The 25,565-nt window shown below is 47.0% G+C and overlaps 2 protein-coding genes across 5 annotated transcripts in view; one reads left to right on the top strand and one right to left on the bottom strand.

Annotated features, from left to right (window-relative positions):
- The window catches only part of GAB2 (GRB2 associated binding protein 2), a 149,363-nt gene extending 145,476 nt beyond the window's left edge, over positions 1 to 3,887 (top strand). For 3 of the 4 annotated variants that reach the window (XM_074372736.1, XM_074372735.1, XM_045508943.2), the window contains exons 9-10: positions 392 to 517; positions 1,249 to 3,887. In XM_074372736.1, the coding sequence (XP_074228837.1) occupies positions 392 to 517; positions 1,249 to 1,392 (270 nt within the window). In that variant the 3' untranslated portion in view covers positions 1,393 to 3,887. Of the gene's footprint in view, positions 1 to 370; positions 518 to 1,248 lie in introns of those variants that run through there. The other variant, XM_045508944.2, reaches the window with a different exon arrangement.
- A 1,528-nt stretch (positions 3,888 to 5,415) lies between these two features.
- USP35 (ubiquitin specific peptidase 35) overlaps positions 5,416 to 25,565 on the bottom strand; it is a 44,552-nt gene continuing 24,402 nt past the window's right edge. The window contains exons 8-11 of the mRNA XM_074372733.1: positions 10,589 to 10,682; positions 9,534 to 9,640; positions 7,565 to 8,987; positions 5,416 to 6,566 (exon numbers count right to left, since the gene is read on the bottom strand). Coding sequence (XP_074228834.1) covers positions 6,399 to 6,566; positions 7,565 to 8,987; positions 9,534 to 9,640; positions 10,589 to 10,682 — 1,792 coding nt within the window. The 3' untranslated portion in view covers positions 5,416 to 6,398. The remainder of the gene's footprint in view (positions 6,567 to 7,564; positions 8,988 to 9,533; positions 9,641 to 10,588; positions 10,683 to 25,565) is intronic.

Raw genomic sequence — 25,565 nt, 5'->3', positions numbered from 1 at the left:
GCCCTGAGGAGCAGGGGCTGGAGGGAGCAGGCGGCTGCCCCGATCTAGACCACGGGTGGGAGCTCCAGGGAAGATCTGGTGCAACAGAAGCCTCTCCAAGGTCCAACTATAAAGGACACGTGCTCCCTTCTTAGGAGCAAGTGAGGGCAGGTCTGTCAGCTCACCAGCTGTGCAGCTGTAGGCAAGTCACTTTACTTCTCTGAACCACGGGTTTATCTTCGTTTTAAAAAGTAAGAATAGTAATAACACTTGCATCCCAGGGTTGCTGTGAGGGTGTAAATGAGAAGCCCCGGCACAGTGCGTGACACAGTAGGCCCTCGGTGAGCCAGCTGCTCTTACTCCCAGAGTAATCTGTTTGTTTCCTAAACAGATTTTCTCTCCTTTGTGACAGCAAAATCCAGTGTCTGCATCTCCCATTCCCAGTGGCACCAACAGTCCAGCCCCTAAGAAGAGCACGGGCAGCGTGGATTATCTGGCCCTGGACTTCCAGCCGAGCTCCCCAAGCCCCCACCGCAAGGTGCCTGGGGTGGGATGGGTGGGGGGGTCCATCAGAGCTCTCAGGGAGGCGTCCTGGAGGCCAGGGGCCTCCAGGGCTGACCGGTGGCTCGCAGTCCCTCACAGCACACAGGCACTCCGAGTCTATAGGACCTCATCAGTCAGTCCATCCCCCTTGTGCAGATGGGCAAATGAATGCACACACAAGACGTGGCCTGCTTGAGGCACCACGTGAATCCATGACAGAGCCCAGACTCGGGGATCCTGTGTCCTGAGTAGTTCTTTGAGAACTCCTGGTCTAGGTGCAGCCTGCAGAAGGGCTCTGGCCTGGGAAAGTCCCCCCTCACGAACGAAGCACACTTAGCTGCCCAATCGAGAGAGCAGGGTGGGGCGCTCAGCCCCAGCGCGGTTCCCCCCACAGGATGGCTGTGCGTGCTCACCACAGGCCCCACAAAGCCATCTGACCAGTGCTCTTTGGCACCCGACAACTTCCTTCCTCTGGACAAGTGGCTACGGGGAGGTGGGTGGAGGCAGAGATGAAGGCCTGGAAAGGGCCTGGGTCCTCCCAGGAGCTGGGAAATCAGAAGGGCTGTTCCATCAGACAGGCGGGATGATGCAGTTTGGAGTGGAGGCTTTAAAGGCCACTTTCAGGAAACAAAAAAAGGCCTGTCAGAGTGGCAGGCAGAGGCCCACCGCCTCCCCCCAGCTCACTGCTAACTCACAGCCCCTTTACTTTCCCGCTCTGCCCCTCAGCCATCCACGTCATCCGTCACTTCTGACGAGAAGGTAGACTACGTTCAAGTGGACAAGGAGAAGACCCAGGCCCTGCAGAACACCATGCAGGAGTGGACGGACGTGCGGCAGTCCTCGGAGCCTTCCAAGGGTGCCAAGCTGTGACGCTGGGGCCATGGCGCCCAGGGAGGGGCCAGGAGGCAGCGTCTCCAGAGCTGATGCCTCCCCGTCCTTCTCCCCTTTCTCCTTGCCCACGGCCCCCTCCCGCCCACCACCTCTCCACTCTGGCCTTCAAAGCACTTGACATCAGGGACCCTGACCCCTTCCCCTGGGAGGTGAGGGCCCGATTGAGGAACCTCCTCTGCCTACTCGGGGCCCACCTTTGATTTTTATCTGTCATGGCCATGCCTCGCCCCACTTTAGTTAGAGCTGTTGCCACAAAGCATCCTTCAGCCTCTTCCTGCCCTTAGACCTGAATATCTACCACACCTCCGGCCTTTGTCCCTCCAGCTACTTACTGGACTACTTCTCCTGGGAGAAGCCATGTCATCGTGCAGATCCAGGGAGCCAAGGACCAGTGGACCAAAGTGGACATGGACTTCGTCATCCAGTCTCTTTTGGCAGGGGAGAGGCAAGACCACCAGAAGATGAAGGGGTCAAGAAGGAAGATCAGAGTTGGTCTTGACAAAAGAATGAGACCCCCCCCCACCCAGACAGAGGCAGTGGATACCTGCAGTGGGCCCCACGTCCAGACCAAGTGGCAGTGCAGCCATGGCGGGTGGGAGAGGCAGAAGGATGAGGGTAAGAGGAAGGGAAGCCTGATGATGGGCAACCCAGAACAAGGAGCGGGGCTCAGAGCCCAGGAGCTGGGGTGCAAGGACACTGCGGGGCTGGGACCCCAGAACTGTGGAGCTACAGTCCCTCTCTGCAGGGCTGGGACATAGTGCAGTCCTCACCCCACCCCAAGGCCCCACGCTACTGAGGGCCACGCGGACAAGGCTTGGACTATGCTGGGTGGTGCAGTGCGTGAGCACCGGCACAGTGAGGGGAGGCCGATGGAACGCACTGTGGGAACGCAGAGCAGTGTGCAGGGTGGGGGATGTGGAAGGGAGGGGCCGCCCTGGGGCAGGAACAGGCTGGGCGGGGGCAATGCGGTGCAGGAGGCACAGGTAACTGATGGGAGAGGAGGTAGGGGTGCAGGGTGGGGCAGAAAGAGGTGGCACGATATGTCGTCGGTGACAGGCGAGGACAGTCCCCAGGGTTGATGAGCAGGGGGGAGCAGAGCCTAGCGGCCGGTGTGTGAGAGTGGCCGGGCCTCTCTGCCTGTGGCTTGAAAGGCCAACAGCTCAGCATCTCTCCACCCGCCTTTGCCAGGGACAGGAGGAGGGGTGTCCCCCCAGGCTCTCTCTCCTGTCTGGGGAGGGGGACTCTTACGTCAATGTCCTTGGCCAAGTTTTCAAGAGTTTCAGGGGCAACTGGGCAGATGTTTCATCCTACCCTGGGGTGAACTGACCGTCCTCGTCTACTGCGTGGACGTGGCTACTGCTTACCTTCTAGGTCCTGTGAGTGTGCACACGTGAACCCTCTCACCAGCCCCGTGGCATGACCTGACTCCATCCTGGCTGGGGGAGAGGTTCTCAAGCGTAGCCCCTCTCTTCCTCCTATTAATTCAGATCAATTCAATAAGCATTCATTAATGGCTGCTGTGGCCAGGTCTGCGCTAGGCACTGAGGACACAGGGTTTAATCAGACTTTGTCCCTGAATTGGGAAAAAAAGACAAGGACACAAGACATTGGTAATGGCTGTGAGAGACTTAAAATGCTGATCACATGCAGAGAAAGCAGGGTTACTTCCCAGGAGGTTGGTGCTGGGGGGGTGGATGAGGGGTGGAGATCAGGGAAGGTGGTTTCTAGGAATGGGGGTGCCTCACAGGGGCCTTAGGAGAAGATGGGTCAGATTTTTAGGAGGGCAAGATCAGAGTCCAGTGGAAAAAGATGGACAGAGGGGCTTGGAGAACTTTGTGCTTTAGGAACAAAAGACCTTTGGGTGTATGGGCTCAGCAGTGAGGGCCACACCTCTGTGTTCTCACAGGTGGGCCCAGGTATTGAAACCCTGTTGACTGTCAGGTGCCCTAGTAATGGCAGCATTTTCTGAACGTGCCATGGTGTGAATGAAACTGGGAGGAGTTTTGCGAGGCAAACGTATTGAAATCTAACCTCCAAGGAGACCTCCCCTCCAGTTCTTGGTTCCTATAACCCCCAAGCCCTCAGGGTGGCGTTGGGGGTAGAGACGGAAAGAAGCACACGAGAAGAGGAAACTGGCCTGCTGAAAACAGAGACTGGCTCACAAACCCAAACGACCATGTGTCTGGTGTGGACCTGCCGGCTCAGTGTAAAAAACTGGTCCCTCAGCCTGCCGGAGTCCACCTCTGCCTCACAAGGACTGAGACCCCAGGATGCAGATGCCTTGTCAGCCAGCATGGCTCCCTCAGGCCTCCTCCTGCCCAGGGCTCCGCAGAGAGGGCGCTATCCTCAGCCCCTGCCAGCTGCACCGCTGTAAGGTTAAAGAAGGGCGAGCAGGAGCAGTGGGGAAGGAGGGGGTTGTGTTTCCTTCCCGCCTTGGTGAGATGAATGAGATGGGCCCACACCCAGAACACTGACCCAGTCCCTTCTCTGGATTGATTTCCATGATTTCTACATTTGAAACCATTCAAATATGCCCCATTCCTAGGACAGAAGCACAACCATTCTTAAGTAATTTACCTCCCACAGGGCTAAGGTCTCAGCCCCAAGGTGTGGTCATGGCCAGCCCCCCTCCACCCACACCCTGCAGAGCACAGGGCCCCTCTCTGGTCCTGCAAAATGTAGGGGAAGGCAGCTGAGCGCGGGCTCCAGAGCCCCCTTCTGGAACGCACCGCACTATGTGCTGAGGTCCCACTGGAGAGTTGGGCTGTCATGTGATACTGGGTGGTGTGTGTTCCTGTGTGTTGGTTACGTGTGTCTTGAAATTTAGAATCATTTCGCACATAATCGTCGCTTTGTCGGGAAGAGAGTGGGCTAGAAGCAGCCAATCTTAGGTTTCTGGCCCTGTCACCATTTAAAATTGACATGTAATTTTTCAAATCACTGTTGGTGCCTAATCACTTAAGTTATTAATTTATTCTGTTTTCTTTTTAAAAAAATTTGTAACACGTATTTATCCTGTGAGTAAGTCTGGGGGTGGGGGGGGGGGACATGTGTTCTCATGTGGGTCCTGTTTTTTTGCTGTGGTGACACATGGTACAGGCCTGGAGCTTGCAGGACCCTTTTTACTGTGGTGTTGGAGCTGGACAACAATAAAGTCCATCAGAAGCAACCAGAGAGGGCCACTGACTCCGCCTCGTCCGGAGGGGCTGCGGGGCGGAGGCTGGCACACGACACACACCCTTGACTGATTACCGTCCTCTCACAGTCCCAAGACGGCTACGTGCCAGTCTGCTCCACTTCCCTTTTAACAGAGAATAATTGGGTACCTTCCTTGGCTGAGAACAAGAGTCAATCCTCCTTACCTCGGAGTCTGTATTCCTGATGTGTGAAACGGAAACTGTAGCAACCTCTGCCAACTCATCTTTCTTAGAAGGCACGCTGGCCCAGAGATGAATCCTGAGTGTGACTCAGTCTCTGACAGGCTGTCGGCCCACTTCCGCTTGTTCCAAGGTCTTAAAGGTCTAAGACATTGTGCCAAAACTCAACTCCACCTCCAAGAATGGGTGGAACCTGGGGGCTGCCTCCTGCTTTCCTGAGCCCACCCCCGAACCCCCTCTAGGTTCTCAGCGAGGAGGAAGGAGAAATGTGGTACCTCCCACAGGGCTACAGCTGTTTCTGGGTGGCCCAGCATTCCTGGGGTGAGAAGGGGCTCCAGCCCCACCCGACAGGTGAGTCCCTTAACACAGCCGTGCCCCCGCCGCCCTCCTGCTTCCCAGGATCGTGAGCATTCTTTCCTCCCTCTGCCAGGGCCTGCATCTGGGCATGTCCCCACCACCAGGCTTCACCTTTGATTTACACACCACTTCAGTGCAGGGTGCTCTTACCTCCCCGGTGCAGCGCACACGTCAACAGTGCAGGGGTATCCCCTCCTTACTCCCCAGAGAGAGCAAGGAACCGACGTAGAGCTGACATCACAGCCACTAAGGCAGGAAGAACAACAGCTTTAAAGGCTTCAGAGAACCTGTTTTTATTCCTGTCTGAGACCCTGGGTCCCCTCTCTCCATTTAGAAGGGGTACAGCAGTGTGAGGGCACAAGGAGGTCAACTTCACTCACCAGCCCGCCCCACTACCCACTAATGACCACCTGCTGAGGTGCTGAGCCAGCCAGCTTCCCTCGGGACAGGCGTCATCGTGAGAAACACAAACACGCTTGCAGTAAAATAAGGACTCTCTCTCCTAACCAGAATGGGGATGCGAATGGTGGCATCTCAGGCACTGAGGCGGGAGAGGGGTTAAGAGGCCGTCTCCCCTCTCCGCATTGCTGCTTGGGTGTCGGGGGGGGGGGGGGAGTCTCTGATCCTGTGCCAGCTGCTTCCCACCTACGCTCCTCAAAAAAGTACAGTGTGGCCACCCATGAGCATTGCCTCAAACCCCCTCAGAGAAACAAGGCGGCGGCCAGAGGTGGTGACACGCAGCCCCCTTCTTTGTGCCAGGGCTTGGGTCCTGCTCTGCTTTTTGTACGACAGAGAAACAAGATTGTCTGAAAGGAGCTGGAAGGGAAGTGCTACTTGATGGCGAGACACTAGAGCTGTGAAGCTCGGCCCTGTCGGGGGGCCTGCAGGGAACAGGCCCACAGAGTGTCCATCTAAGCTGCTTCAAGCTGACCAGGACACCTGGGTGTCACTCACCTAAGGCCCAGTTTAAGGGGTTTGGGTCTCACCTCTGTATCTGAGTCTCCGAGTGCCCTTCAGGCTGAGGCCGGTGTCCCAGAAGCCCCCTCACCACCTTTCTTGTCCTTGGACAGGTCTACCTTCAGGACTGGACCGGCCTCCACAGCCTCCTTCAGACCCCGCCTGGCAGAGCACTCCGGCCCAGGTCCTGGGCCCCCACCCTGCTCCCAGAAGGAAGGGGTTCAGGACACCCCCGCCACCCAAGGTTGGCTGTGAGGCCACAAGTGCGAGCAGGCTGGGGGAGGAGGGTTCATGTTAGAAGACCAGTCTGTGGAAGTCGCCACCAGTGCCACCTGCAGGGCTGCAGCCCCCGGGAGGGCCTTCATCCTCATCCTTGTCATCGTCAAAGCCCCTCCTCCAGTGCGGAGATGCAGGGAGTGCAGAGATGTAGGCGGCCCTGCTCCGTGCCTCCTTCTCCTGCTCCTGGAAACAAAGATGGGGCAGGAAGCTTAAAATTAAGGCTGTGAAGCCAGAGTCCTCCCTTCACTCTCCAAATGCCACCCTACACAGTACTTCAAAGAGTTTCCTGGGGTCCCCACGGCCAGGCACAGAGGAGCCACAGCTTTTGCCCTGGAGGCCCTCCAGCCCAGTGGGAGGACAAGTGGAATGGACCCATATCCAGCCTGTATCTAGGTTTCAAAATCATTCTTTCTCCTCTCCCTAATAAAAACTCATTTATACTAGACTGGCTGACAAGGGCCTGATGTGGCACCAGGACGCAGGAGGTCCAGAGCCCACCAACTGGGACCTCTCTGCAGGCTTCCTGACTCTAATGTCCAGCTCACTGCCTCTCAAAGCACAAGGAACAGACTGCCAGCTAGAGAGCTCTTCTTCCTACTGAACAGAGGTGGGCCATGGAGACTCCTTACCACCAGCCCCTGCCCTACCTGGGCAGAAATGTAAAAGCAGCCCCAATGTCCCCACCCAGGTCCACCTTCCCCATAGAAACTGCTGACTCAGGCAGTGCTGCCCACGGGTCCTGTGACTACACCAGCTGTTGGGGACAGCACCCTTCAAGTTGGTCAGGGCCCTACTGTTTCACTTGCTAAGTATTTTCATACCACCCTTGACTCTAAAGAGTCAAAGGCACAGTGAGAAGGTCACTGGGTAGGACAGTGCCCCAAGATCCTCTCCACCCACTCACATTGAGCGAGGCCTCACTCACAGAGCACCACCACTTCTCCAGCACACTTAACGACAACTTAATAAAGAACTGATCACTCCTACTGTCTGTTCCTCTAAAACACGGGGTTACCCTTTATCTGGCCCACCCACTTCTCCCAGAACTAAGTGATAGATAAATGGATCAAAGGAAAAAGAAAGAGACTCAGAGAGGAGCAGTAACTTGTCTGGGCAGGTGGGTGTGCTGGGGAGCCCCTCCGCCCAGTGATCCGATGGAAGGTCCCAGCCGGTCTGCTCACCTGCAGGTAAAGGATGTTGTCTTTAGAAATGGCTTCCATCAAGTCTTTGTGGAGGGTTGGCTCTGCCCGGGTGCGGGGGGAGCCAGGTTCAGCCTCAGGCCCCTCCTCAGACCCCTCCCCGGGCCGCTGCCGGTAGAAGAGCACATACGCCGTGTCCTTGGGGAAGAAGGAGGTGACGTTGCTGACAGACTCAAAAGAGGAGAAGGACACCCGCGTATCGTTGAACAGGTACCACTGGTTGTCGGGCTCGGGCCTGTCGGCGGCTCCCAGGCTCAGGGTCTGGCGGGCGGTGCCCTCACGGGCGTAGCAGTAGTAGTGGCCGCTCTCTGAGGACACGCCGGAGTGCACCACGACGCTGCAGAGGTCGTAGGCCTGGCCCCGGCCCCCGGCCAGCGGCAGGCGCAGCAGCAGCGGGATGGACACGTCGTCCAGGATCTTGCGGCGCCGCATGGTGCGCAGGTCGAAGGAGAAGCGCAGCAGCGTGAGGATGAGGTAGCGTGGCCCCTGGCTCAGCTCCACCACCTTCTCCGCGTCCTGCAGCGAGGCGCACGACTCGCAGTGGTAGCGGTTCTCTGCCGTCAGCCTCTCAGGGGACAGGAAGTAGTTGACCAGGTCCAGGACGGAGCGGGAGCCCTCGCTAGCGGGGGCAGTGGCATCCTTGCGGGTCCCTGGGCCGGGGTTGCCTGCTTCCTTCTTCTCGGCCTCCGCTTCCGCCTCCTTCTCCTTCCCCTCGGCCTCCGCTTCCGCCTCCTTCTCCTTCCCCTCGGCCTCCGCTTCCGCCTCCTTCTCTTTCCCCTCGGCGTCCGCCTCCTGCTCCTTCCCCTCCGCCTCCAGCTCCTTCCTCTCCACCCCTGTGTCCTTCCCCTCTGCCTCCGTCTCCTTCTCCATTTCCTTCTTCTCTTCCTCCACTTTCTCGTCCCCCTTTTCCTTCTCTTCCTCTTCCTCCCTGGTCCTTTCTTCCTCCTCCGCCTCCTCCTCCCTCTCCACCTTCTCCTCCAGATTGCTCTGTCCCTCGGGCCCCTGGGGGCCCAGGCTTTCAATGTCCAGGACGGCGGGGGGGACGTCCCCTGTGATGCAGTGTTTCCTCTGCCTCTGAGGACCCGTCCTGCTTGGCACCTGGGCTCGGGATGGCGGAGGGAGGTCCCGGGCGCCGATGTCCTCTGCAGGGAGCATCACTGAGCCCACGCGGCGTCGGCGGCAGCGGTCGGGCGGGGGAAAGGCGAGAGAGAGGTCCGTGAATGCCTCCTCCCTGGAGGAGACGTTGAGGCAGCGGAGACAACGAATCCGAGTCACAATCTTGCCCCCAAACATCTTCTCCACAGAGGTTGAACTCGGGCCAGGGGGGTCCTCAGGTGGGGAGGGAGAGCTGGACTGCTTGAGCTTTTGGCAGATCCTTGTCCCGGTCTTCTCCTCTTCGTGCAGCCTGGAGCAAGGAACAAAGAGCCATCTGTACAGGTCCGTTTCCAGTTCCCTGGCCTGACCCAGGCCACCTACCTTACCCATCTGGCCACAAGTTTACACACACACAGGAGAAGGCATGGGGAACATACACCCACTTGTGTAAGGTGACATCCATGCACGTGCACTCACATGCCAGGAGCACAGACCACATACCAACTGGCAAAAGGCACACAAACCTACCTCAAAAAGATGTGCCATATCTATGTGCATGTACTCCCAAAGCAGTAATGAAAACACACACACGAGCACACTCAGGCAAGCATAGCACAGTGTGTATACCCACACTTACCCCTCCCAGGTCACATTTCACATCAGCATCTCCAAAACCTCCTGCACACTCACCCCCACACTCATGGCACCCATCTTCTCCAAGCCTTTGACAGGTGCAGTACTGTGCAGCACCCCTGTTTCCAGGAAGAGACAACGCAGCCCAGGGGGACAGGGCTTTCCCACAAGCACACTCTTCAGGCCAGAGCCCCCATGCAGAGCCGGGTCTGGCCTCCCTTACCGATCCAGCAGGTACTTCAGGTACTCTGAGCAGTCCTGCTGGGTTCCAGGGCTGAACCAGGGTGTCCAGGATGCAGACAGGAAGTTCTCTGGAGAAATGGCAGGCCGCTAGGACCAAGTGGGAGAAAGGCAAGGTCAGGAGTAGGTGGCCACTCACCAACCAGCTCCACAGTGCGCTAGGCCTGAGGGTCCCCCCTAGGGACTCTCTGCCCTGAACTCCCAGCCTCCTCATTAAATCCTCCCCCTTCCCCTTCCGAGTTGTCCTTGGCCCATTCCCACCAAGTCCATGCAGCCTGTGAGCAAGGCACTGGGTTCATGGAGGTGAACAATCCTCCAGGAATCTGCTCTTCCCCGACACACTTCATATTTCTCTCCAGGCCCTTATTAGTTGCCATTCCCTCTGCCTGAAACAGCTTTCTCCCCCATCAAAGGTTTAGCTAGAGTCCAAGTCCCAAAAGCAGTGTCACCTGTCCTATGAGGTCTTCCCAATGGCCCCCTCCCCCATATCATCATCAACCTCTCCCCGCCTTGCACGACATGACAGGCGCATGTCCGTCTGCTCAGGCACCACAGTTGCTCTCTGCAGGTCCACCTTCCCCACCAGACCATGAGCTCCACGAAGGCTGGGCTGTAGCTGACTCACCTCTGTGCTCCCGCACAGGGCCGGGCACGAGGCCTGGCCAAGGGCTTTAGGTTCCACAAGGGCAGTGACAGTGAAAAAAACAAACACAGCCCTCAGGGTGCCCAGCCATGTAAGTGCTCAAAAGTGACAGCAGACACACAAAGCCACACCTTATGCAACAGACTGAATCAATGATGGGAGACATGGGAGCAGAACAGTACCAAGGGGCTCAAGAAGGCACCCTCTCCTGCCCGGTAAGGGGGCTGAATCGACCCCATGGGCTTCTGCCATGAATCCCTGCCAGCGCGAACTGGGGCCCAAAGGCTTGCATGAGGAAGAGGGGGCTCACAGCCCAGTGCAGGCAAGTCCTAGGGAAGGGGAGGTGTCAGACCGGGGCCGCCTCTCCAGCACGCCTCCACTCCCCCTGCGCTCACCTGGCTGTGCTCCAGGAAGGCGAAGAGCCACTGCAGTTTGGTCATCAAGGGCTGCGAGTTGTTCTCAGTCAAACGGAGCACACAATGTCTGAAGCTTCAAAACAGAGCAGGAGCACCCAGAGTAAGCCAAGGGCACCCAAGGAGCTTCTACTCGCCCACACCACGGCAACCCAGGGCCTCCAGGCTACAGCAGGACAGACACTTGTAGCTCAGGTCGGGGCCAGAGAGGAGGAACAGGTGAAGAACTCAGCTTGGACAAAGAGGTGACCCCTGCAGTCCCTTCCAGGTCTGACAGCCCATGACTTCAAGATTCGAAGATATGAGTGTCCTAAGGTGTTATGGTCCCAGGGTTCTAAAGCTGGAACTCTGACATGCTCCAGAGTCCACGCCAGTATCACCAGCCACTCACAACCTTCTCCCTGCTTCCCAGGGAAATGGCGTTTAGACCCTTTCAGAGCAGCAGGCTCTGCTCCAACCGTGACCTTCCAACTCCACTCTTACAGCCTTTTCTCAGAGCCCCTGTCACTGAATTGTTCCCTCTGCCTTCAAATGAGGGAGTCAGGGGTCAATGTGAGGAATATGCTTGAAAAAGAGGACACTGTGGGGACAGACTGGTTTGTGACACGGTCTGACCTATGGGAGACAGGCAAGAGCCCCTCCTGACAACTGCATTCCTGGAACAAGCCAATTCCCAGCCCTCAGCTTAGCTCCTGCTCTCTTGCAAGAAGCTCTGGGCAGACAGCTCAGGCATCTCTCCAACCTGAGCCCATCGAGCACGGCAGTGTAACTAAAGTGTGCTCCACTTAGCAGTCTACGACAAAGCAAGTTCAGAAACTGAGCATTTAGAAGCATACACAGTGATATGACATTACTATGACCATACAAGCTCATGATCACTTCCCTGGTAAGTCATTTTATCATGTGCTACAAAAAAAGTCTGCACCAGACTGGAAGTCAGAAGAACAAACCGAACTAGTCCTTCCCCAGGCAGTTTGAGAAGCACAGCAGCAGCACGTTAGGATGTGCAAGAGAGCAGCTGCTACCTCCTCCTCCTGGAACCAAAGCTGAGAGAAGAAACTGCCTGGAGGTCCTACAGTAGCCAAAAGCAAAGTTACGTTCACTGTGACTTTTTAAAAAAGATGTCTAAGTGTGGTATTGGTTAAGGAACAGCTGATCAGATCAATGGGACAAGAAAAAAGTGGCCAGAAACAGACCCCCATAAATATAGTCAACTGATCTTTGACAACAGAGCAACATGATAGAGCAAAGATAGTCTCATCAATAGACAGGGCTGGAACAAGGACAAGTCCACATCCAAAACAGTCAATCTGGACACAAACTTAACACTCATCACAAAAATTAACTCAAAATGGATCATAGACCTAAATGTAAAATGCAAAACTATAAAACTCCTAGAAGATCACAGGAAAAACACCCAGTGACGCTGAGCATGGTCATGGCTTTTCAGATACAACAGCAAAGACACAATCCATGAGAGAAGTAACTGATTAGCTGGATTTCCTTAAAATTAAAAACTTCTGCTCCGTGAATGACAGTATCAAGAGAACTAGAGATAAACCAGAGACTGAGAGAAAATATTTGTCAAAAAACACATCTGTTAAAGGACTGTTACTGAAAATACACAAAGACCTCTTAAAACTCAACAATAAGAAAACAGGATTTCCGGTCAAGATAGCCAAGTGGTAGGACCACGAGCTCACCTCTCCTCACATCTACGTCTACAACGAAACCACAACTGAATGCTAAACAACCATCGAAAAAAAGACTGGAATCTAGCAAAAAAAGATCTTTTGCAACTGGAAACATAAAGAGGGAACCACAGCAGGACAGTAGGAGGGCCGTTCTCGTGATAAAATTGGGCCCCATAACCCCCCGGGTGGGCGACCCGCAAGCTGAATACTTAAGTTGCAGAGGCCCTCCCACAGAAGTGAGAGCTCTAAGCCTCACGTCAGGCTCCCCAGCTCAGGTTCCGGCATTGGGAGGGGAAGGAGACCCCAGACATCTGGTTTTGAAGGCCAGCAGGGCTTAGCTCCGGAAGCCCCATGGGACAGGGGAAACGGAGACTCCCTTCACTTGGGAAGTGTACACGGAAACTCGTGTGCACCAGGTCCAAAGGCAGAGGCAGTGACTTCATAGGAACCTGGGCCAAATCTGACTGCTGGTTTTGGAGGGTCTCCTGGGGATGTGGGGAATGGCTGCAACTCACCCAGGGGACATAAAAGCTGGTGGTGGACATTCTGGGAGTGTTCATCTACATGAGCTTTCCTGGAGGCTGACACCTTGATTGGATCATTAGCACCCAAACCTAGCTCCACCCAACAGCCTGTAGGGAAGCCTCAAGCCAAACAACACACAGGGTGGGAACACAGCCCCACACATCAGCAGACTTCCTAAGCCACAAAGGCCTCTAGACACAGCCCTACCCACCAGAGGTCCCGGACCAGGCTTTACCCAGCAGTGGACAGGCACTGGCTCCTCCTGCCAGGATCCCTGTATAAGCCTCTAGTCCAGTCTCATCCACCAGGGGCAGTTACCAGAAACAAGAAAACAACAATCCCAAAGCCTGTGGAACGAATCCACAAACACATAGAAAAAGAGACGATATGAGGCAGCAAAGGAATATCTACCAGGACAAGGCACCAGATCAAATCCCAGAAGAAGTAGTAAGTGATGAGGAGATAGGCAATTTATATGAGAGAGTTTAAAGTAATGATGACCAAGATGTTCAGAGAACTCAAGAGGAATATAGATGCACAGAGCAAAGTTCTTAGCAAAGAGTTGGAAAATATAAATACCCAGAGTTGAATAAAATCACTGAAATGAATAACACACTAGAAGGAACCAAGAATAGACTAAATGAGGCAGAAGAACGGATCAGTGAGTTAGAAGACAGATTAGTGGAAATCACTACTGTAGAATAGAAAAAAGAAAAAAGAATGAAAAGAAATGAGGATAGTTTAAGAGAACTCTGGGACAACATTAAGCACACTAATATTTGCATTATAGGGGTCCCAGTAAGAAAAGAGAAAGAACTGATAAAATTTTTGGAGAGATAATCACCGAAAACTTCCCCAACTTGAGAAAGGAAACAGTCACCCAAGTCCAGGAAGTGCAGAGAGTATGACACAGGATCAACCCAAAGAGGAACACACCAGGGCACATAGTCATCAAACTGACAAAAATTAAGACTAAGGAGAAAATATTAAAACTGGCAAGAGAAAAGCAACAAATAACATACAAGGGAACTCCCATAAGGTTATCAGCTGATTTTTCAGCAGAAACTCTACAGGCCAGAAGGGAGTGGCACGACATACTTAAAGCGAAGAAAGGGGAAAACTTAAACAACCAAGAATACTCTACCCAGCAAGGCTCTTGTTCAGATTTGATGGAAAAATCAAAATCTTCACAGATAAACAACAGCTAAAAGACTTCAGCACCACAAAAACCAGCTTCACAACAAATGTTAAAAGACCTTCTCTAGTCATCAAACCGTAAGAAAAGAGAACAAAAAGAGAAAAAAAAAAAGAGACCCACAAAAGACTGCTTTGGCTGTTCGGGGTCTTCTGTGGTTCCTTATAAATTTTGGAATAATTTGTTAGAGTTCTGTGAGGAATGTCCTGAGTATTTTGATAGGGGTTGCTCTGGATCCGTGGATTGCTTTGGGTAGTGTGGCCATTTTGATAGTGTTGGTTCTTCCAATCCAACAGCACAAGAAATCTTTCCATTTCTTTGTGTCATTTCAGTTTTCAGAGTATAGTTAACCTCCTTGGTTAAGTTTATTTCTAGGTATTTTGTTGTTTTTGATTTGATACAATGGAAATGTATATGCCGATTATAAAATTCTGGATTTGAAGTGAAAAAAAAAGTGAATGAAGGGCCACAATTGGCAAAATATCCTTCTTTCTTATAAGTGAGTTGTGTTCCATTATATATGTATGCTATATCTCTTTATCTATTCAACTATTGATGTGCACTTAGGATGCTTCCATATCTTGGCAATTGTAAATAATGTTGATGTTAATAGCAGAGTGTATATATCCTTTTGAATTAATTCTTATTTTGTGGTTGGCGTTATTCCTTTGATAACTATTTAAGTAAGTTTAAAAAGCCAAAGCTCTAAACGTTCTTAGAAACAATCAACAGTACACATATGTAAATTGAAACAATATATGTGCAGTAAAAAAAAAAAAAAAAAAGGATCTATCAAGCCATGAAAGCCATGGAAGACACTTAAAAGACATATTACTAAATGAAAGAAGCCAGTCTGAAAAGGTTTACAAACTGTATGATGATTCCAACCAAATGACATCTTAGAAAAGCCAAAGCTACAGAAACAATAAAAAGATCATGGTTTCCAGGGGTTTGGGGAGAGGAATGGAGGCAGGAATGAATAGATGGAGCACAAGGGATTTTTAGGGCAATGAAATTATTCTGTATGATACTACAGTGGTGGCTACATGTCATTATGCATTTGTCAAAACCCACAGAATGTACAACATCAAGAGTGAACCCTAATGTAAACTATGGACTTTGGTTGATAATAATGTGCCCATATTGGTTCATCCATTGTACCAAATATGCCACACTCATGAGGGATGTTGAGGGTAGGGGAGTATATGTGTGTGGGTGGAGAGGGCTATGTGTGAACTCTCTGTACTTTCTGCTCAATTCTGCTGCGAACCTGAAACTGCTCTAAAAAATAAAATCTATTAATATTAAAAAAAACCAATAATAAGAAAACAAACAACCGGATTAAAAAATGGGCTAAACGTCTTAACAGACACCTCACCAAAGAAGATAAACAGATGGTAAATACACACATGAAAGGATGCTCAACATCATGTCCATCAGGGAAGTGCAAACTAAAATAACAAGGAGATACTACTACACACCTATTAAGCCGAAATTCAGAACACTGACAACACCAAAAGCTAGTGAGGATGTGGAGCAACAGGAATTCTCATTCATCGCTGGTGGGAATGCAAAATGGTACAGCCACTTTGGAAGACAGTTTGGCTGCTTCTTATACAACTAAACCTGCTCTTGCCGTCAGATTCAGCAATCACATTCCTTGGTATTTAACCAAAGAGCTGAGACATTTTGTCCACACAAAAACCTGCATGTGGATGTTTGACAGCTTTAATCAAAACTGCCAAAACCTGGAAGCAACCAAGATGTCATTTAGTAGATGGATGGATTAAGAAACTGGTACCTCCAGACAATGGAATATTATTCAGTGCCAAAAAAAAGCATACTATCGAGCCAGGAAGACACAGAGGAATCTTAAATGCATATTACTAAGTGAAAGAAGCCAATCTGAAAAGGCTACATACTGAATGACTCCAACCACATGACATTCTGGAAAAGGCAAAACTATGAAAACAGTAAAAAGGTGGCCAAGAATTGGAAGAGGATGAATAGGTAGAGCAGAGGACTTTGAGGACAGTGAAAATACTCTATATGATACCATAATGATGGATACATGCCACTATACATTTTTCCAAACCAGCAGAATGTATACTAAAAAGAGTGACCATGTTAACTAGGGACTTTGGGTGATTATGATGTGTCGATGTAGGTTCACCCTTGTTTAAAAAAAAAAAAACCATTCTGGTGAGTGATATTGATCATGGGGGAGGCCATGCAGGAGTGGGGACAGAGGATATGGGATGTCTCTCTATCCTCCTCTCAATTGTGTTGTAAACCTAAAACTTCTCTAAAGTAAAAAAGGATTCTGGGAAGACGGCAGAGACAGGAAGCTGTCTCCCCACCTAGGCAATACCTGCACTGGAGGGCAGACTCTGTCCGACATAACTATTTTCGGAACTTCGGAGTTGGCTGAAGGCTTGCAACCTCCAGGGGGAGGCTTCCCATAAACTGCGGTCAGTTTCTGCTCTTAGCACAGCAGCAGCTACCCCTACCCCACACCCAGCGTGGCAGGCAGCTGCGTACATTTTCCTCGAGCAGCTTACATGCATTTTGCAGGAGCTGGGGCGGGTAAAAAGGACTCTATCCCCCAAATATTGGGGAATCTGCTCCGATTGCTGCTTCTGATCACACAGGTACAGACAAAGAAGCCCACAGTCATTGTTGCTGCACGTATCCCCACTGCAGTAAATCCCTCCACCTCAAGTTAAAGTGACTTCCAGAGGATTTAAAGGGCCAGTGCCCTCCCCACCCCTACTTCCCCACTTCATTTTTCGCTTTTCCCCTTTGGGGAGCCAAACATTAGAAACCAGAACATTCAAAAACAACAGCATATATGGAAAAAAATTAGAAAGTGACTGCACATGCCAAAGGAAAGGCTCAGAAAAGATACAAGAAGGTATTAAGTTTATACTTTAGGCTGACCCTCAGCACAGAGACAGCCTACAACAATAAAAAACAAAACTATAATAAACAGCAAACCCAGGGGAAGGAGGAGAATCTGATTTCCAATGTTACCATATTATTAAATTCAAATGTCCACGGCTCCACAATCAGAAGACAAAGAAACAGGAAAGTCTGGCCCATTCAGAAGAAAACAGTAATTCAACAAAATCTCCTGCTGAAAAAGACTCACTAGCAGATGTTATTAGACAAAGACTTTAAACAAAGACTTTAGAAGAATGGTCTTAAAGATAATCTAAGAACTAAAGGAAAATATGGAGAAAGTTAAGAAAATGATGTGTGAACAAAATGGAAATATCAATAAAAGAGAAAACCTGGTGGGGGTGGGGGAGGGATAAATTAGGAGTTTGGGATTATAAAATATAAACTACTATATATAAAATAGATAAACAGCAAGGTCCTACTGTATAGCACAGGGAACTATATTCAATATCCTGTAATAACCTATAATGAAAAGAATATGAAATACATATATATATGAATCACTTTGATGTACAGCAGAACCTAACACAACACTGTAAATCCACTATACCTCAATTAAGAGAGAGAGAGAGAGAAACCTAAAAACAAACCAAAAAAAAAAAAATTGTGGAGCAGAAAAGTACGATAACCAAAATTAAATATTTACTAGAGGGATTCAAAGGCAGAATAGAGCAGACAGAAGAGTTAGTAAGCTTGAAGACAGGACAATGGAATTCATTGAGGCTAAGGGACAAAAGAAAAAAAGTTGAAGAAAAGGGAACAGAACCTAAGAGATCCATGGGACACTATCAGAAGGACAAACATACTGTGGGAATTCTAGAAGAAGAGAGAGAAAAAAGGGCAGAGAGAATATTTGAAAAAATAATGATTAAAAATTTCCCAAACTTGAAGACAAAAATAAACATCCAAGAAGCTCAACCAACTCAAAGTAAAATGAATTCAGAGAGACTCACACTGAGACTTTCAAAAGACAAAGAGCAAATCTTGAAGGCAGCAACAAAGCAAATCATTCTATACATGGGATCCTTAATAACATTATCTGCATATTTCTTATCAGAAACCTTGGAGGCCATAAAAAAGACAGATATATTCAAAGTGCTCAAAGAAAAAAACTGTCAATGAACAATCCTAAATCTGGCAAAACTGTCCTTCAAAAGTGAGAGAGAAATCAAGACATTCCCAGATAAACAAAAGCTGAGGGAGTTTATGACCACTAGACCTGCCCTGTAAGCAAGGCTGAAGGGAGTCCTGCAAGGTGAAAAGAAAGCACACTAGTCAGTAGCTCGAAGCCATTTGAAGAAACAAAGATCTCAATACGGGTAAATACGTAGGCGATTATAAAGCTGGTATTATTGTAACAATGGTTTGTAACTGTACTTTTTTGTTCTCTGTATGATTTAGGAGACTAATACACGTAAAGAAAAAAAAAATTATTAAGGTAATAGCTCGTATTATTGTAACTTTGGTTTTTAACTCCAAATCTTCTCTTCTACACAATTTAGGAGACTAATATCTTTAAAAGAATTACTGGTTTATGTTTTGGGGTACACAGTTATAAAGATGTAATTCTGCAACATCAACAATCAAAAGAGGTGGAATAGAGCTGTGAAGGAGCAGAGTTTGTGTATGTTATTAACGTTAAGCTGCTACAAATTCAAATTAATACATAATAACTAAGATGTTAAGTGTAATTCTCATGGTAACAAAGAAAATAATTACAGGACATACACAAAAGAAAATTAAGAAGGAACTTAAACATTTCACTACAAAAAAATCAACTGAATACAAAAGAAGACAGGAGGGCAGGAAATGAGAGACAAGAAAGTTATCAGGCATACAGGAAACAAACAGCACAATGATCGAAGTCAGTCCCTCCAATCTACTCAGGCAATAGAAATAAAAGCAAAAATAAACAAATGGCACCTAGTTAAATTTATAAGCTTTTGCATAGCATAGGAAACCATAAGCAAAACAAAAAGACAACCTACAGAATGGGAGAAATATTTGCAAAAGATGACACTGACAAGGGCTTAATCTCCAGAATATATAAACAGTTCATACAACTTAATAATAATAAAAAAAAAACCCAATCCAAAAATGGGCAGAAGACCTAAACAAGCAATTCTTCAGTGAAGACATACAAATGGCCAATAGGCACATGAAAAAATGTTCAACATCGCTAATTATCAGAGAAATGCAAATCAAAACTACAATGAGGTATCACCTCACACCAGTCAGAATGGCCATCATTCAGTAGTCCACAAACGATAAATGCTGGAGAGGCTGTGGAGGAAAGGGAACCCTCTTACATTGTTGGTGGGAATGTAGTTTGGTGCAGCCATTATGGAAAGCAGTATGGAGATTCCTCAAAAGACCACAAATAGACTTACCATATGACACAGCAATCCTACCCCTGGGCATATATCCAGAGGGAACCTAAACTCAAAAATATACATGCACCCCAGTGTTCATAGCAGCACTATTTACAATAGCCAAGACATGGAAACAACCTAAATGTCCACTGACAGATGACTGGATAAAGAAGTTGTGATATATTTATATAATGGAATACTAGTCAGCCATAAAAAATAATAAAATAATGCTATTTGCAGCAACGTGGATGGACCTGGAGATTGTCAAAGTAAAGTAAGCCAGAAAGAGGAAGAAAAATACCATATGATATCACTTATATGTGGAATGTAAAAAAAAAAAGGTGAACTTGTTTGCAAAACAGAAACAGATTCAGACATAGAGAACAAACTAGTGGTTACCAGGGGGAGGAGGTTGGGAGGGGATAAACTGGGAGTTTGAGATTTGCAGATACTAACTGATAAATATAGACTCAATAAACAAGTTCATACTGTATAGCACAGGAAACTATATTCAGTATCTTGTAGTAACTTATGGTGAAAAAGAATATGAAAATGAGTATATGTATATTTATGTATGATTGAAGCATTGTGCTATACACCAGAAAGTGACATATTGTAAACTGATTATAGTTCAATAAAAAATATACATATAAAAAAAGTTAAAGGGTTTAAACTAATCAAAAGACAGATTGGCAGAATGGATAAGAATATATGGTCCAATTATATGCTATCTATAAGGGACTCACTTGAGATCCAAAGACACAAAGTTGAAAGTGAAAGGATGGAAAAAGATATGCCATGCGAATAATAACCGGAAGAGCAGAATTGGCTATACTAGTATGACAAAATAGACTTTAAGTCAAGAAAGGTTAAAAGAGACAAAGAAGGACATTATATATTAATAAAAGGCTCATTACAGCAAGAAGATATAACCAATACAACCATTTATACACCTAATGACAAGCCATCAAAATATGATGCAAAAACTAACAAAACTGAAGAGAAATAGAAAACTCTACAATAAAAGTTGAAAAATAGACAACTCTTCAATAACCCACTCACAATAATGAGCAGAACAACCTGACAGAAGAAACAGTGAACTCAATTCAATAAACCAACTAGATCTAAAAGACATATAAAGAACATTCCATGCAACAAGACTAACATAATTTTTCTCAAGTGCACATGGGACATTTTCCAGGAAAAGACTGTAAGTTAGGCCACAAATTAAGACTCAACAGGTTTTAAAAGACAGATATCATACAAAATATCTTCTCTGACTAGAACAGGAAAAGCTTAAGAGTTTAATTACAAAGAAAACTGGAACATTTACAATACTGTGGAAACAAAAAATACACTTTTAAGCAGGCAATTAATCAAAGAAGAAATCACAAGGGAAATTAGAAAATGCATAGATATGAACAAAAGAGAAATTACAACATACCAAAACTTATGAGACACAGTGAAAGGTGCTAAGGGGGATAGTTATAACTATAAATGCTTATATTAAAAAAAAAAAAAAAGATTACAAATAAACAACCTAACTTTATAACTTAAAAAACTAGAAAAAGAACAAACTAGAGCTTGCCTCTCCTCGCAACTACAACAAAACCAGAGCCAACTGCTGAACAGCCATTGAGAGAGAGAGACTGGCACCTAGCAAAATAAATCTTCTTCAACTGGAAACACAGAGAACCACAGTGGGAAGGTAGGAGGGGTGTGCTCGAGATATAATCAGGCCCATACCCACTGGGTGGGTGATCCACAAGCTAAAGAACAATTAAGTCACAGAGGTCCTCCCACAGGAGTAAGAGCCTTAGCCCCACGTCAGGCTCCCCAGCCCAGAGTTCTGGCATTGGGAGGAGGAGACCCTAGGACATCTGGATTTGAAGGCCAGTGGGGCTTAGCTCCAGGAGCCCCAATGGACTGGGGGAAACAGAGAATTCACTCTCTTGGGAATCATACACATAATCTCGCATGCACCAGGTCCAAGGGCACAGACAGTGATTTAATAGGAACCTAGGCCAGACCTGCCTGCTGATTTTGGAGGGTCTCCTGGGGACATAGGGGACGGCTGCTGCTCACCCAGGGGACAAAAAAGCTAGTGGTGGATACTCCGGGGGTGTTCATCTACATGAGCTTTCCTGAAGCCTACCATCTTGATTGAATCATTAGCACCAAGACCCAGCCCCACCCAAGAGCCTATAGGCTTAAGTGCTGGGAAGCCCCAGGCCAGAAAACATACAGGGTGGGAACACAGCCCCACCTATCAGCAGACCTCCTGAGCCACAAAAGCCTCTAGACACAGCCCTACCCACCAGAGGTCCAGGACCAAGCTTCACCCAGCAGCGGGCAGGCACTGGCTCCTCCTGCCAGGATCCCTGCATAAGCCTCTAGTCCATCCTCATCCACCAGGGGGAAGATACCAGAGATAAGAAAACAATAGTCCAAAAACCTGTGGTAGGAATCCACAAACACAGGCTAGACTCTACCCTGAGACTAGCTGGACTCTGGCCCTTGGGTGACAAGAGATGCTGGGATGCACAGGACATCTCCTTCAGAAGACTACTTCTCCAAGCTCGAGAAACGTACTAACCTACCTAAAAATACAAAGAGAAAAACAGATAATATGAGGCAGCAGAGTGATATTTTCCAGGACAAGGCACAAGATAAAATCCCAGAAGAAGTAGTAAGTGATGAGGAGATAGGCAATTTATATGAGAAAGAGTTTAAAGTAATGATGGCCAAGATGTTCAGAGAACTCAAGAGGAATATAGATGCACAGAGCAAAGTTCTTAGCAAAGAGTTGGAAAATATAAATACCCAGAGTTGAATAAAATCACTGAAATGAGTAACACACTAGAAGGAACCAAGAATAGACTAAATGAGGCAGAAGAATGGATCAGTGAGTTAGAAGACAGATTAGTGGAAATCACTACTGCAGAACAGAAAAAAGAAAAAAGAATGAAAAGAAATGAGGATAGTTTAAGAGAACTCTGGGACAACATTAAGCACGCTAATATTCGCATTATGGGGGTCCCAGAAAGAAAAGAGAGAGAGAAAGACCTGATAAAGTTTTTGGAGAGATAATCACTGAAAAATTCCCCAACTTGGGAAAGGAAACAGTCACCCAAGTCCAGGAAGTGCAGAGAGTATCACACAGGATCAACCCAAAGAGGCACACACCAGGGCACATAGTCATCAAATTGAGAAAAATTAAGGCTAAAGAGAAAATATTAAAATTGGCAAGAGAAAAGCAACAAACAGCATACAAGGGAACTCCCATAAGGTTATCAGCTGATTTTTCAGCAGAAACTTTACAGAAGGGAGTGACACAATATATTTAGAGTGATGAAAGGCAAAATCTTACAACCAAGAATACTCTACCCAGCAAGGCTCTTGTTCAGATTTGATGGAGAAATCAAAAGCTTCATAGATAAACAAAAGCGAAAAGAATTCAGCACCACCAGACCAGCTTTACAATAAATGTTAAAGGAACTTCTCTAGTCATCAAACCATAAGAAAAGAGAACAAAAAGAAGAAAGAGAAAGAGAAAAAAAAAAAAGAGACCTACAAAAGACTGCTTTGGCAGTTTGGGGTCTTTTATGGTTCCATATAAATTTTGGAATTGTTTGTTAGAGTTCTGTGAAAAATGCATGAGTATTCTGACAGTGGTTGCATTGGATCTGTGGATTGCTTTGGGTAGTATGGCCATTTTGATAATGTTGATTCTTTCAATCCAAGAACACAAGATTTCTTTCCATTTCTTTGTATCATCTTCAATTTCCTTCATCAATGTTTTACAGTTTTCAGAGTATAGGTAACCTCCTTGGTCAGGTTTATTTCTAGGTATTTTGCTGTTTTTGATGCAGTGGAAATGTTTATGCCAGTTATAAAATTCTGGTTTTTGACGTGAAAAAAAAAAAGTGAATGAAGGGCCACAATTGGCAAAATATCCTTTTCTATGGATGAGTTGTGTTTCATTGCATATATATGCTACATCTTCTTTATCCATTCATCTATTGATGTGCATTTAGGATGTTTCCATATCTTGGCAATTACAAATAATGTTGCTGTTAATAGCGGGGCGTATGTATCTCTTTGAATTAATTTTTTTTTCTCAGATATATGCCCAGGAGTAGAATTGCTGGGCCATATGGTGGTTCTGTTTTTAGGTTTCTGAGAAACCTCTATATTGTTTTCCATTGTGGCTGCACCAATTTGCATTCCCACCAACAGTGTACAAGGGTTCCCTTTTTTCCACATCCTTGCCAACATTTGTTATTATTTGTGTTCTTTTTGATGATGGCCATTTGACAGGTGTGAGATGATATCTCATTGTGATTTTGATTTGCATTTCCCTGATATTAGTGATGTTCAGCAGCTTTTCATGTTCCTGTTAGCCATCTGCATTTCCTCTTTTGGAAAAATGTCTGTTCAGTTCTTCTGCCCATATTTTAAATGGGTTGGTTGGTTATTTGTTTGCTTTTTAATTGAAGTACAGTTAATTTAAAATGTTGTATTAGTTTCTGGTGTGCAGCATGGATGGACTTGGAGGGCATTATGTTAAGTGAAATAAGTCAGACAGAGAAAGACAAATATTGTAGGACGTCACTTACATGTGGAATCTAAAAAAATACACCAAACTAGTGAATATAACAGAAAAGAAACAGGCTCACAGATGTAGTGAAGGAACTACTGGTTACCAGTGGGGAGAGGAAAGAGGGAGGGGCAAGATGGAGGTGGAGGATTAAAAGGTACAAACTATCAGGTATAAAAGAAGCTACAGGGATGTATGTACAACATTGGGAATATAGCCAATATTTTATAGTAACTATAAATGGAATATAACCTTTAAAATTTGTGAATCACTACATTATATACCTATAACATACAATATTGTACCTCAACTATACTTCAATTTTAAAAATATGATATTGTAAAATATATAGAAAATAGTAAAATAAAAAACAATTTTTAATCAAAAAAAATAATACCAAGCCTCCTCAAACTCTTCCAAAAAGTAGAAGAGGAAGGAATGCAGATGTTCCTTGGTACCCTCAGAGGATTGGTTCCAGGACCCCCCCAACGCAGATACCAAAATCCACAGATCTCAAGACCCTTATAAAAAATGGCATGGTACAGACAGCCCTCTACATTTGCAAGTTCCTTTCTGCATCTGCAGATTGAAGCAACTGCTGATCAATCTGTGGTTGGCTGAATCCGTGGATGCAAAATCATGAATATGGAGGGCCAACTGCAGTTCCAAACTCATTTTAAAGGCCAGCATTACCAGCAAGGACACACAAGAAAAATTACAGGCCAATATCCCTGATGAACATAAGTGCAAAAATCCACAACAAAATATCAGCAAACTGAATTCAACAATATACAAAAGGGATCACAGGCCACAATCAAGTGGGACTTATACGAGGGATGCAAAGCTCATACAATATCCACACAACAATCAATGTGGTCCACCACATAACAAAATAAGGGATAAAATCATATGATCACACCCCAGTGTTCATAGCAGCACTACTTACAATAGCCAAGACACAGAAGCACCTAAATGTCCATAGACAGATGACTGGATGAAGAAGTTGTCGTATATACAGTGGAATACTACCCAACTATAACAATGAAATAATGCCATTTGCAGCAACATGGATGGACCTAGAGATGATCATACTAAGTGAAGTTAAGTCAGACAAAGACAAATATCAAATGATACCACTTATATGTGGAATCTAAGAAAATGACAGAAATGAATTTATTTATGAAACAGAAACAGACTCACAGACATAGAAAACAAACTTACGGTTACCAAAGAGGAAGGTGTGGGGAGGGATAAATTAGGAATTTGGGATTAGCAGATACAAACTACTATATACAAAATAGATAAATGACAAGGTCCTACTGTATAGCACAGGGAACTATAGTCAGTAGCTTGTAATAGTCTATAACAGAAAAGAATATGAAAAAGAATATATATATTATATATATGTACAGCTGAATCACTATGCTGTACTACAGAAACACAACATTGTAAATCAACCATATTTCAGTGAAAAAAATCATCTCTATAGATGCAGAAAAAGCATTTGACAAAATTCCATGTTCTTTCATGATAAAGTCTTAACAAAGTGAGTACAGAGGGAACATACCTCAACATAATAGGCCTTATATGAGACACCTATCGCTAGTATCAT

The sequence above is a fragment of the Camelus bactrianus genome, chromosome 10 (genome assembly GCF_048773025.1).
Source record: "Camelus bactrianus isolate YW-2024 breed Bactrian camel chromosome 10, ASM4877302v1, whole genome shotgun sequence".
NCBI classification, from domain to species: Eukaryota; Metazoa; Chordata; class Mammalia; order Artiodactyla; family Camelidae; genus Camelus; species Camelus bactrianus.
The sequence above is the reverse complement of the archived record's forward strand: the minus strand, read 5'-3'. Positions and strand labels throughout refer to the sequence as shown.